The 12,194-nt window shown below is 35.9% G+C and overlaps 1 protein-coding gene across 2 annotated transcripts in view; it reads right to left on the reverse strand.

Annotated features, from left to right (window-relative positions):
* Window positions 1-12,194, reverse strand: part of Pkhd1l1 (PKHD1 like 1) — a 132,078-nt gene that overhangs the window by 51,070 nt on the left and 68,814 nt on the right. For both annotated transcript variants that reach the window (XM_048359272.1, XM_048359271.1), the window contains exons 39-46: window positions 10,870-11,118; window positions 9,840-9,989; window positions 7,191-7,365; window positions 6,150-6,306; window positions 5,381-5,537; window positions 3,675-3,754; window positions 3,134-3,263; window positions 1,969-2,098 (exon numbers count right to left, since the gene is read on the reverse strand). In XM_048359272.1, the coding sequence (XP_048215229.1) occupies window positions 1,969-2,098; window positions 3,134-3,263; window positions 3,675-3,754; window positions 5,381-5,537; window positions 6,150-6,306; window positions 7,191-7,365; window positions 9,840-9,989; window positions 10,870-11,118 (1,228 nt within the window). The remainder of the gene's footprint in view (window positions 1-1,968; window positions 2,099-3,133; window positions 3,264-3,674; window positions 3,755-5,380; window positions 5,538-6,149; window positions 6,307-7,190; window positions 7,366-9,839; window positions 9,990-10,869; window positions 11,119-12,194) is intronic.

Below are 12,194 nucleotides of genomic sequence, written 5' to 3' on the forward strand. Positions count from 1 at the left end.
AAAGTCAATGCTGATTATAGGCAAGCATAAGGGGGTTACTTGTGTCTTCCTATTTTCTCACATGGAAATCATTTTCATCCTTAACAAGTACGAATGATAATCCCACATGTAAAATAGAGTAGAAGTTAACTTTTCAATTTTCCCAGCCTTTCTGGATAAGGCCTTATTCATGTTTAAAGAAACCACAGGGCAGTCCTGTGAAGTGTCTGTTTCTATGACTTCCTCTGTTTTGACTGTCCTTTAAGTAAGAGACCCATTGAATGCTTTTATAGACTGAGCATGTAGCTCAAATAGGAAGATGACATCATCCCAGGTGAGAGGGACTGAGAGTCTACACTGAGCTCATAAAGCTGATGGAAGAAAATAATTTCCAAAGCAGAACCAAAGGAACTCTGTTATGTTCCCAAAGTAAAGAATGGTAATTGAAAAGTAACTGGGAAAAGTTCAGTGAAGAAAAAATTAGACCACAAAGTTTTAAAAGATCAAAAGGAATCATGAGGATATAATAGATGACTTGAACTTATATTTAAATGTTTAATATTTGTTGGAATAAAGACTAGAGAAGAAAGTTGTTTTCCAAGTGTCATAGAAACCTAGAACTATTAAAGGGATGGAGTTGTGGGACAGTGGGCAGGCAAAGGTAAGATTTATTATATTTAGAGGTACAGGGGGCTTAACAGAACATGTTCTCACCAGCTAGTTTTCCTTAAAATCGATTACATCCAGATGTATTGATTTCCTTAGAAACTAGAATTTTAAAAGGCATTTTATATATTCTGTGAACTTAAACATATTTAACCCTTTTTTGTAGTAAGAATGGGTGCTTATAAAGCATTTACTTTGAGCTGAGCTCCATTTTGTTTTGTACCCATGCATTCACTGAATCTTTACAATAATTGAATGTGGTAAGTATTAATAACACTGCAAGCTATTCACAAGTGGCTTGATAAGTTTCTTAATTCCTGATTTTTCAAACTCTCAGAATTTGCCAATGAAACTCAACAATGTTCATATTTGGTGGAAATACCCCAGATTCTTTCTTAAGATTAAAATAGCACTATCCTAAATTGTTAATTTGCTATTTTATTTTATACTCAAAAATTATAAATGAGGAATTTATATACTATTAATAAACCCTATGATTTTCCTGCTTTTTTATTTTGTCATTAGGTAATTAAATATTCTCAGAAGCGTAGAAAAAATAAGCACTTACAAAGTTAAATATATATTAAACTCTTCCTAACATCTGAAAATCTATTTTTAACGTATACAAAGACAAACTCAAAAGACATCTTGAATTTTAATTTCAGTCCTGGCCTTAACGTATCTATTTCTTGTCATAAATTACAATGTATTCACTGATAAGCATAACCCCATCCGATCTCAATGCCCATATTTGAAGAGTAAAATTAAGGCTTCTCCATTCTCTCACATACTAGAGTAACTATACTGATCTTTTTCCCCTTTAGTTCTGGTTTATTTACATATGTAAACAAAACTTAAATATAATAGGCAGCTTCACTTTTTAATGTCGAAGAATCTAGAAGGTCATTTTAACTGTCAATCTCTAAGATGGTTCTATGAACAGTTTTGCTCCATGAGAGCCACTGCAAAGACTCTGAAGAGTTTCCTCTTGCTTTCACCCATATTTTCTGGGACATCAGACAAAGAAACTCATCTACACTTTTGCAAATAACCATGTAAACCAAATAAAATATTTAGGACAATACTTTGCAGGCTCACATTCACACATTTTCTGTGTGGCTGCCATCACTGACACCTCAAAACTCTGGTGATTAACCAAGGTGATATTCAGCAAACAAGATTTGGCTGTTGATGTTTCTTTACTAGGGATTCAAATTTAAATAAATCAAGTAGTTTGGGAACTTCTGAAATGCTACTCTTCTTTATAGATTTATAAAATTTCTGATCGAATTCAAAAGCATTAAGCCTGGGGAACCCCCATACCTGTGACCTGTGCTAGCAATCACAATGTCATCTCCTGCCTTCCACGTCACTGCTTGTTGTACAATCAAAGTCCGTTCTCCTGCCTTTGCAGTATGAGCTAGACGAGTCCAGACCACAGCAACTGGAAGACCTGAGACAACATACAAGCCAAGAATTTCTTCAGATGTGACTTTCAGATGACAGTAACCTTCACACATTTTTATCTGTCTGAGGATTAAATCAAATTTGAGATTTGTTCTACTTTAGGATTTACACTTCTCTCTCTCAAAAAAAAAACAAAACACCAACAAAACAGAAATACAAAGAAGAGTGCTTACTTTGTGGGTGGTTTACACCTGTAAACATAACTCCCTGAAAGGTAGAGATGAGAGGATTGCAGTTCCAGGCCATTTTAGGGAAATGTTAGTGAGATTTTATCTCAAAGAAGGCATGCATGGTGGTGTATATCTGTAGTTCTAGTATATGAAACACATAGGTAGTAGGATCACAGATAGCCTGGGGAAAAAGTGTGTGAGACCATACCTGAAAAGTGATTAAAGATAAAAGGGCTAAGAGTATGAGTTAAGTGGTAGAGTCCCTACCTGACACACTCTAGGACTTGAGTTCAAAACTCAGTACTGCCCATCCATAAATATGGACAATTATAGTAGTAAGTATGTTTGGTGCACTATAGAAAATGCATAATTGTAGTAGGTATAGAATAGAAGACTTCAATATAAAAGAAGTCAATGCATTTTTTGAATAATGTTGCCCCAATACCTCAAACAAAATAACTCATTTTTTAATGAGGACAACTTCTTAGCATAGTGTTATAAAGTGCAACTATAAATTTATTGTTATAATTTATAAAGTGTTTTCAGATGGAAATGTGAAAAAATACAATCTCTGTTTTCAGATTTGTTGTTTTAATATAAAGAAATGAAGTAAGCAGATAGTCACCATGAACCATTGTAAATGCTTGAGAGAGACACAAAGTGTTTGGAAAGGGATGGAAAGAGCTCTGAGGAAGGGCAAAGAAACGGGCCAGAAGGAAACAATTGGTTTTGACAAGTATAATGTATGGGACTAGCCCAGGAGAGAGGAGGGAAGTGGAAGGAGAAGAGAAGCTGCCTAAAGCCATGGAAGCCTGGCATGTTTCCACGTGGATCTCCTTTCGCCACTGTACCATGCAGATCCAGGGTTCCTTCGCGTACAGCCAATGTCTTGGCACCATATACGGGGAGCTCAGGAGAGCGCAGGTGCCCATGCAAGGTAATAATGGCCTTGTGTTGAAATGGAGATGCTTCTGTTCCAATCTGTAAAGATCACAATCTTGTTCTTAAAATTAACAATTCAAACCATACGGATGTACTTTTTCCTTTCTCTCATCTGGGAATTGATTTTTCAATTATTCCTAAAGCCTTGTATTTTCTATGCAACCTAATATCTTGTACCACACCCACAGAAAACAGGATTCACCTTAGCCACATCATGAACTGATTTTTCCCTATTTTTTAATTATGCTCTCGTATAACCCACAATTATCTTCTTGTTAAAGTGCAAGTATATTCTGGAAATTATTTTCTCAGTAAAAACATGTTACAGTAGTAAAAGAGACACAATGAAGATTAACGGGAAAAGTTGGAATGAACTATCCATTTTACATATAATATTTAAAAATAAGAAGTTAAGGTTACTAATGAATATAAATCATGTCTCTCGTATACCTGGAGAATGCCTCCATCTGTAATTAGAATATTTTCTGCCTGGAGTTCAATGTCAGCTTCATCAAATATTAGAGTTCCTCCTATGATCCACAAAAAATTAAATATAACATAAGAAGAGACATTATTAAAATGTATCTATTAAATTACATATTAAAACTTAATTTTCACATAATATCTCTATGCATGCTCATTTAGTTCTTCTCATGACTAACATAAAAGTATAAAACTTTTGGACAAGACCATGAGGTTGAAAGAAATTCAAATTCGAAAGCAGATTATTTCCCAATGACCATTTGTTGTTTTAAATGTTATTAAGTAGGATAGCTGTACAAACGAATGCTAAAAATTCAGGACTTCAGAACAGAAATTAAGAACAAACAATGGAAGTTACTTTAATAGAAACCACTATAAAACTATGAGTTTTTACTTAGTACTTTACATTGACAACAGCAGTAGCTTGATTAAAATTATTAAGAATACACTAAATTGGGGCTGGGGATATAGCCTAGTGGCAAGAGTGCCTGCCTCAGATACACGAGGCCCTAGGTTCGATTCCCCAGCACCACATATACAGAAAACGGCCAGAAGCCGCGCTGTGGCTCAAGTGGCAGAGTGCTAGCCTTGAGCGGGAAGAAGCCAGGGACAGTGCTCAGGCCCTGAGTCCAAGGCCCAGGACTGGCCAAAAAAAAAAAAAAAAGAATACACTAAATTGGTAGGCGTTAGTGGCACACAAGAGTAATCCTAGCAATTCAGGAGGCGATGATCTGAGGATAAAAGTCTGAAGCCAGATTAGACAAGAAAGTTTGTAATACTCTTATTCTGATTAACTACCAGCTTTGGCTCAAACGAAGAATGCTAGTAGCCTTTTGCACAAAAGCTCAGAGAAATTGCCTGGCCCCTGAGTTCAAACCCTAAAACCAGCACGTGCATGTGCATGCGTGCACGCGCGCACGCGCACACACACACACACACTAAATTGGATTTTTATGGTATAAATTATAGACAGGAAAACTACTTTTCTAAAGATCCGACACTTAATAAAAGAACTGAATTACTATTATCCCAGAATTAAAAACAATTGTAATATCACCAAAGTGTTTCTTTGAGCAGCTCAAACCATTATGGCTAAGTTTGTGTGTAAAAGCTTCAAGTACTGAATGTTTAGCTGACATAAAATTGTAATTTCTCTGGTTATTTCATTTATATCAGAAACAGAATATCAAAGATCAGAGCAAACCTTAGGTAATAGATACTCCTGCAAACGTGAGTCACAACCTGCTTCCATGACAGTCAGGGAACTCATTTAAGATAAATTTAAGCAAATCACTATCATTTTATAGCACCTGGGATCCACCACATCTGTGTTTTTAAGTGATAAATGCTGTGTATTAACATAATTAATTAAATCAGTGTATACATGCATACTCCCTGCCTCTTCCTACCCTGTTTCTGAAATAAATTTTCTGAAATGACATTGAAGAATGTTTGTTGCAATATATAAAATAATTTCACAGCCTGTGAAATTGCATTAAGTGGTAATAATTTATAAAACAACACTAGGATGCATATTTAAAACACAATGCAAATACTGATGTCCATACTCTTGAAATGACTAAATTAATTTCACAGAAATATAAGCATATTTTCATAAGCAAAGTCTATGGAAATTTACAGCCTATGGAAGAAATAAGTTATCAGAAATTTACCTTGAATAAGCAACATTTTCAGAACAGGGGTGCTTTGGTCGAGTAAAATGATTTGTCCTTTTGTAATGACAGCAAGAGACCCTTCCTCTGGTGGAGATGCCCCTCCCCAGGAGTGGTTGGAGGACCAAACATCGACATAGAGGAAGTCAGCATTCTCCTGAAATACAGCGCAAACACACATACAATGGAGATTTATTAGAAAATATCAGTTTCTCAAGGAAATAAATCTATCACAATATACACTAAGGTGAATCATAAAATAGCATTCACTTTAAATGCTATGGTTACTTCTTTATTTCAAGATAATAGCAAAGTGAAATTTTTATTACTCCACAACCCAAACCAGCTACAATTTACAGTAATAAAAACGTAGGGCCGGAACCAGTGGCTCACACCTACTCAGATGGCTGAGATCTGAAAATCGTGGTTTGAAGCCAGACAGAAAAGTCTCTGTGCAACTTATCTCCAATAAACCTCTCAAAACCGGAAGTGGTACTGTTGCTCAAATGTTAGAGTGCTAGTCTTAAACACAAAGAGGCTCAGGGACAGCTCCTGGGCCTCAAGTTCAAGCCCCACAAACACCACCACCACCAATACGAATAATGATAGTAATAGTAACATTGATAGTAAGCTAGGAAACCTAAGTGACTTTAAATTTCGTGTGGTTCCACTTCAGTTACCTTGGGAAGCACTAGAGTAAAATTACCCCCTTAGTCTACCCTATGTCCCCACTAGCTTTCCATTGCTATGATTACTATGACCTATTTACCATTTTTGCCATGCCCATGTTTCTGACATGGAGAAGCACTGGGGCCCATCCTGAAGGAGTATGGGCACTTGTTGAGCAGATGATGTGTGTCTTGTTGGAGTACTCAGTGTCACACCTGGCTCCAGCGATGGTGACCTGAACACTCTGAATGTTTTCACTGGGAAAGAAGTAAAAGAAAACAAAACGTTCATGTATTTCTTTTTCAAATCCTCACACCACAAATCCAATCCCTGTTTTTACACAGGTTGTTACAAAAGGATGGTCTTACAAAAGGATTGCCCTACTGTCCAACATGGTGCTGAGCAGCAAAGTTTTCAGTGTCAAGACTTTGAAAGGTTTTCTGGGAATGAAGAGATTAAGAAGTGCGGAACAGAACTGTACAAACAAGCAAATATTCTAGCCTTTGAGTCTGGGTTCAAGTTATTCTTTATTGGTCTCAAAATAGGAACCATTATATGAATCAATGATCATTTTGCCTTTGTTACATTTTTCATTAGTTTCACATAACTTTAAGACTTAATCTTCAATTAAAGTGTGAGTCATTAAAAGCACTTAGAGGAATTAAGGTTGCCTATATGGCTTCTAAGATCTGATGTTTGAAGTCAGCCTTGCTCAGTTGAATAATGATTATAGGTCAATTTTTCTGTAAATTTGATCTAAATAATGAGGTAATGGGAGAAGAAGAAGCCTGATCAGTTAGAATGGGATAGATTGAAGAAACATATCTTTGACTTAAGGAACGATACTGGGGGGGGGGGGGGGAAATAAACACAGTGTAATTTTTGTTTGTAATATTATTTACAAGGATTTGGATCAAATGACTTGATTCCTTTAGTTTCTTAGCCATACAATGGGATTCAAAACACCCAGCTGGTAAGACAGAAAGTTTCTGTGGACAGGAAAATATCTGAAACAGAGAAAGTACTCAAACATGTTAGCTACTAGTATTAAGTATACTGAGTGTTGAAGGTCCACGTTATTGAGCAAGGAAGAAGTAAAGGTGTGAGTGTACACATAGATACTTGTGGGTGATGACAGTACCTGAACCCTGATCCCATGACTGTTAGTCTGGTGCCTCCTGCTGTGCTGCCTCTCCTGGGAGATACCTCAGTGATGAGCGGAGTCAGTGACATTGTGTAGGTGAACAGGGTCGAGAATGGTGATGAGTCTTGCCCATTTTTCACTATCACTTCACAGGCTTGTTCAGGTCCTGGGCCTAGGAGAAAGGTCCAGATGAGGAGAGTTCTGTCATTAGGCCCTGATTCATTTCCAAATCCTCTGTGTTGTTTTTTTTGTGTGTTTTTTGTAACATCTTCCTTTCCCCACAATAACACTGTGATTTATTTGTATGTGAATAGTAGTAGACAAAGCAGCACAAAGTTCAGCCACTTTCAGATCAAGAGGGGGGAAAAAGGTTTCTCCTTTAGGTCTACTACCATTGTTGACAGCTGTGCAAACGTACCTACTCAGTTTTCAGTCTTATAAGACTCAATGTTGTGCCAATACCAAGCTGTTTTTATTAACTAGCTTTGTAATACAGCTTGAAGTTTGGTATTGAAATTCCTCTAGCACTCTTCTTTCTGCATAGGATTGTTTGTGCTATTCGCTGTCTTTTGTTGTTCCGTGTGAATGGATTGCTTCCTTTATTTCATTAAAGAATGGTGTTGGGATATTGATGTGAATTTCATTGAATTTGGAAATAGTCTTTGGCAATATTGCCATTTTGACTATATTAATCCTCCCAATCCAGGAGCACGGGAGGTTTTTCCATTTCCTTAGTTTTGCTTTAATTTCCTTTTTCAGGGTTTTAAAGTTGTCATCATAGAGGTCTTTCACTTCTTTGGTTAAGGTTATTCCTAAGTATTTTATGTTTCTTGAGGCTATTGCAAATGGAGTTGCTTTCCTGATTCCAGCCTCTCTCTTCACATTGTTGGCATACAGAAAACCATTGATTTTTGAGGGTTTATTTTATATCCTGCTACTTTGTCTATGGGGTTCTTTAAATATAGAATCATGTCATCTGCAAAGAGAGTGAGTTTAACTTCATCTTTCTCTATTTGGATCCCCTTTATATCTGCCTCTTGCCTTATTACTCTGGCTAGGATTTCTAAGTACTACGCTGAAGAGGAGTGGAAAGAGCAGACATCCTTGTCTTGCTCCTGATTTTAAAGGAAATGGGCTTAACTTTTCTCCATTAAGTGTAATGCTAGCTGTAGGTTTGTCATAGACAACCTTTATTATATTTAGGAATGTGTTATTTTCAACATACCATGTGAAATTATGCCCTTTTTATTTTGTCTTTCTTTCCCCTGGTTTTACCCCTGATATCACTGTAACTGATTTTAGTACCCTGGATATTGTATGTATGTGTATTGGAACTAGAGAAGGGAAAGGGAATACCCAAATCAGGAGACAAAGGATAAAAAGACAAACCAATACAACAGCAATACTTACAAAACTATATGGTGTAAGCCAACTGTACAACTCATGAGGGGGGGAGGGAGTGGGGAGAAGGAAGGCAGGGGGAAAATGAGGGAAGAGGTAACAAGTTGAATAAGAAATGTATGCACTGCCTTACCTATGAAACTGTAACACCATCTGTATATCACTTTAACAATAAAGAAATGAGAAAAAAATTAAGAAGAATCAATGTTGTAAATTAAAGGAAGAAAAGTGAGACAGCTGCCAAAGACAGTGACACTAACAATGGAAGATAAGAGAGAAAAGCTACAGAAACCCATGTAAAGATAAAAGGAAGATACAGAACCAGTATTAAGACAAGAAACCTAGCAACACTGCTAAATCTTAACCACGTGACTACATGCTGTTTAAAAAAGTCAGGATACAAACACTATGATTGAAATGCTAAATCAAGACATAAGTGGTTCTATTTTTTAATATCATCTGTTTAAAATGTCTTATATAATAAGTGTCAAAACTGAATCATAGGGCTGGGGATATAGCCTAGTGGCAAGAGTGCCTGCCTCGGATACACGAGGCCCTAGGTTCGATTCCCCAGCACCACATATACAGAAAACGGCCAGAAGCGGCGCTGTGGCTCAAGTGGCAGAGTGCTAGCCTTGAGCGGGAAGAAGCCAGGGACAGTGCTCAGGCCCTGAGTCCAAGGCCCAGGACTGGCCAAAAAAAAAAAAAAAAAAAAAAAAAAAAAAAAAAAAAAAAAAAACTGAATCATAAATTCCTCAGAACCCAAATTCTTAATTCCTAAATAAAAATAAATTAGAGTAATGGTACTGTGATACCACTCTATTCTTAACATATACTTATCTCCTAATAATCCTGCAAGGTATGCCATTAAAAATATCGATGATTTTATAGAATTATTGAGGTTTTAACAAGGAGTTTCACATTTGCTCAGTGGAGATTCTACCACATGAACCACTCTATCTTTAAAGGATATCAAATACTCTAGTAAAAACCGAAGACATGTTCTCTATTTAGGATGCCTAATAGGATAAGAGCCCATCAGTTGATATCATAAACTAAAAATCTTCAAAGATTTGTAAACCTAGAAAACAAAGGTTCTGAATATATAGGTTAAAATTAGAACAGTTATAAAAGTGATTCAGTTATTTCCAATTTACCCAGTAACTTGAAAGCAAGAGTTCATCTTGTAACCTTTATAAAATCAACCATATATCAAAAGCTGTTATTCTTCTGTTGAAAGCTTACCATCATTAGGCGGAATCTCACACAACAGTGTGGTGGAATTAGATCTCAGCCTATCAATCACACATTCAGAGCCACAAACCAATATAATTGAATGTTGTGGATTAAACCCAGTTCCTCTGACAGTCATGGTTTGTCCACCACCAAAGCTCCCTAGTGTAAATAAACACAAAGGAAAAGCTAAGTAAATACATATTAGTATGTATTCATTTAACTTTATTTTAAACCCAGATATGGAAGTTATTTAAATAAAAGTTTCATAGGTCTGAATGAATTATGTTATATTATTGACAAAACAGAACATTTTTTGTTTCAGTTACATCATTCAAAAATCTTCAATGCATAGATGTCACAGCTGGCAATTTGTATAAACTGTTTCTAGGAACTAAACTTTTATGTAAAAGAGATGTCACATAATTTCAGATTAGTCAGAATGAAATTATTATTTTAGTTGAGTGCACTGGCTATATTTTCTTAAGGGTTTTAACCATCAAAATAATTCTCAACTACGGGGCTGGGGATATAGCCTAGTGGCAAGAGTGCCTGCCCCGGATACACGAGGCCCTAGGTTCGATTCCCCAGCACCACATATACAGAAAAAACGGCCAGAAGCAGCGCTGTGGCTCACGTGGCAGAGTGCTAGCCTTGAGCGAGAAGAAGCCAGGGACAGTGCTCAGGCCCTGAGTCCAAGGCCCAGGACTGGCCAAAAAAAATAAATAATAATAATAATAATAATTCTCAACTAGAAAAAAATGTTGTTTCATACAAGTAATGTCTAAGTATGATTTAAATCATATATATAAGCTTGATGTTTTAATATATTTAGAATAAATTGGATACTAAGAGAAGTCTAAATCCTTAGCTCAATATTTCTGAGAGATTACCTAATACTGTTATGAATGATGAGAATATTTTAATGTGTTAAGGAAGCAAATGTTTTGGCAATAGTTGAAGAATGCAGTTTTTGCCTATGACACAACTGTCTACTGATATGGTCTAAACAATGTATATGTTCCTGTATGCTTGTGACTACCTTGTCTTGGATGAATGTTTTGGATCTGCAGAGGAGACTCAAATACAATAGTGGAGATGGCAGAGCCTTTTTTCTTATGATGCATCATCACAGGGAAAATACCCCCCTCATGAGCTCCCACGAGGCACTGAAGCACAGTGTCGTTGACCATGGTCACATTACACTGAACGTCAGTTATCACCACAGAAATTTCTGAGATATCAGTACCAAAGTTGGATCCAGTTATCTCAATTTCAGTTCCTGGTGGGCCTTAAAAACAAAACAAAGCACATCATATAAAGAAAGGTCAATGTTTGTTCAGGCATTTAAAAGCATACCTTTCTAATTTTGCTTTTTTCAGGTTTTATCCAATGTTTTTTTTAATACCAGTATGACTATTAATACATATTCTGTGTCATATATTTTCCTTCAGTATACATTGTAGTTCAGTGTATAGTACCTACACATGACTCATTTCAGTATTCATTATTTTCTAGCCCTGCTATCCATCCTACTGAATTGAAGTTACTATTTTTAGACTAGGAGAGAAGACAGTAGGAGAGAAGGAAAAATAGGTAAACTAAGCAAGTACAAGTGTCTGAGCAGATATGGTAGATTGGCATACATTTAAAAAGCCAGATTTATCACTTTTTATTTGCTGTATTTTTCTTCCCTGATATTAGCAATTCTTTATACAAATGGAGTATATTTTTCTTAATTCAAATATTTTCAATTATTTTAACTTGACGAACCAATCATGATATGTAAGTAATTAAGCATAAGATAAAAGTACAGAATGAAGGGAACTGATAAAAAGATTATGGCTCATGTAGACATCAAGACTTCAACGAATATACACAGAAGGGAGAAGTTCAATCTGTTTATGCTCTCACTTCTGCTTGTTTTTGACAAATGTATGCTAAGAGTATAAATGTGGAAATTTTCACAGGTCATTCAAATGCCTGAATTCTAGATGAGTTAATAGTAATTTCCAACTGGTTGCCAATGCAAATCTCCAAGTACTGTCTTTATTTTCATTTACCTAAGAATAGCATGAATTACCAAAGCAAGATTACCAAAATATAAATCCTAGTGTGAATGAATCATTATTATAAAACTATCAATATTAATGAAATATTTCATGTTAGGAATACTTTTAAGATACATGGTAAAAATTATTCTGTGAATCTTAAACCAATCATTTTGTTTTCATTTTACCTTTTACAGCAGAGAAGTATTTCCTAACTGTGATCCATAACCTATCCCTTTAGGAAATAAAACAGCTTAGATCTTATTTGCTTACCAGTCTCATATACTTCATATGTACATTGTTCAAAGAGAGAAAG

This window comes from Perognathus longimembris, chromosome 12 (assembly GCF_023159225.1).
Source record: "Perognathus longimembris pacificus isolate PPM17 chromosome 12, ASM2315922v1, whole genome shotgun sequence".
Classification (NCBI taxonomy): Eukaryota; Metazoa; Chordata; class Mammalia; order Rodentia; family Heteromyidae; genus Perognathus; species Perognathus longimembris.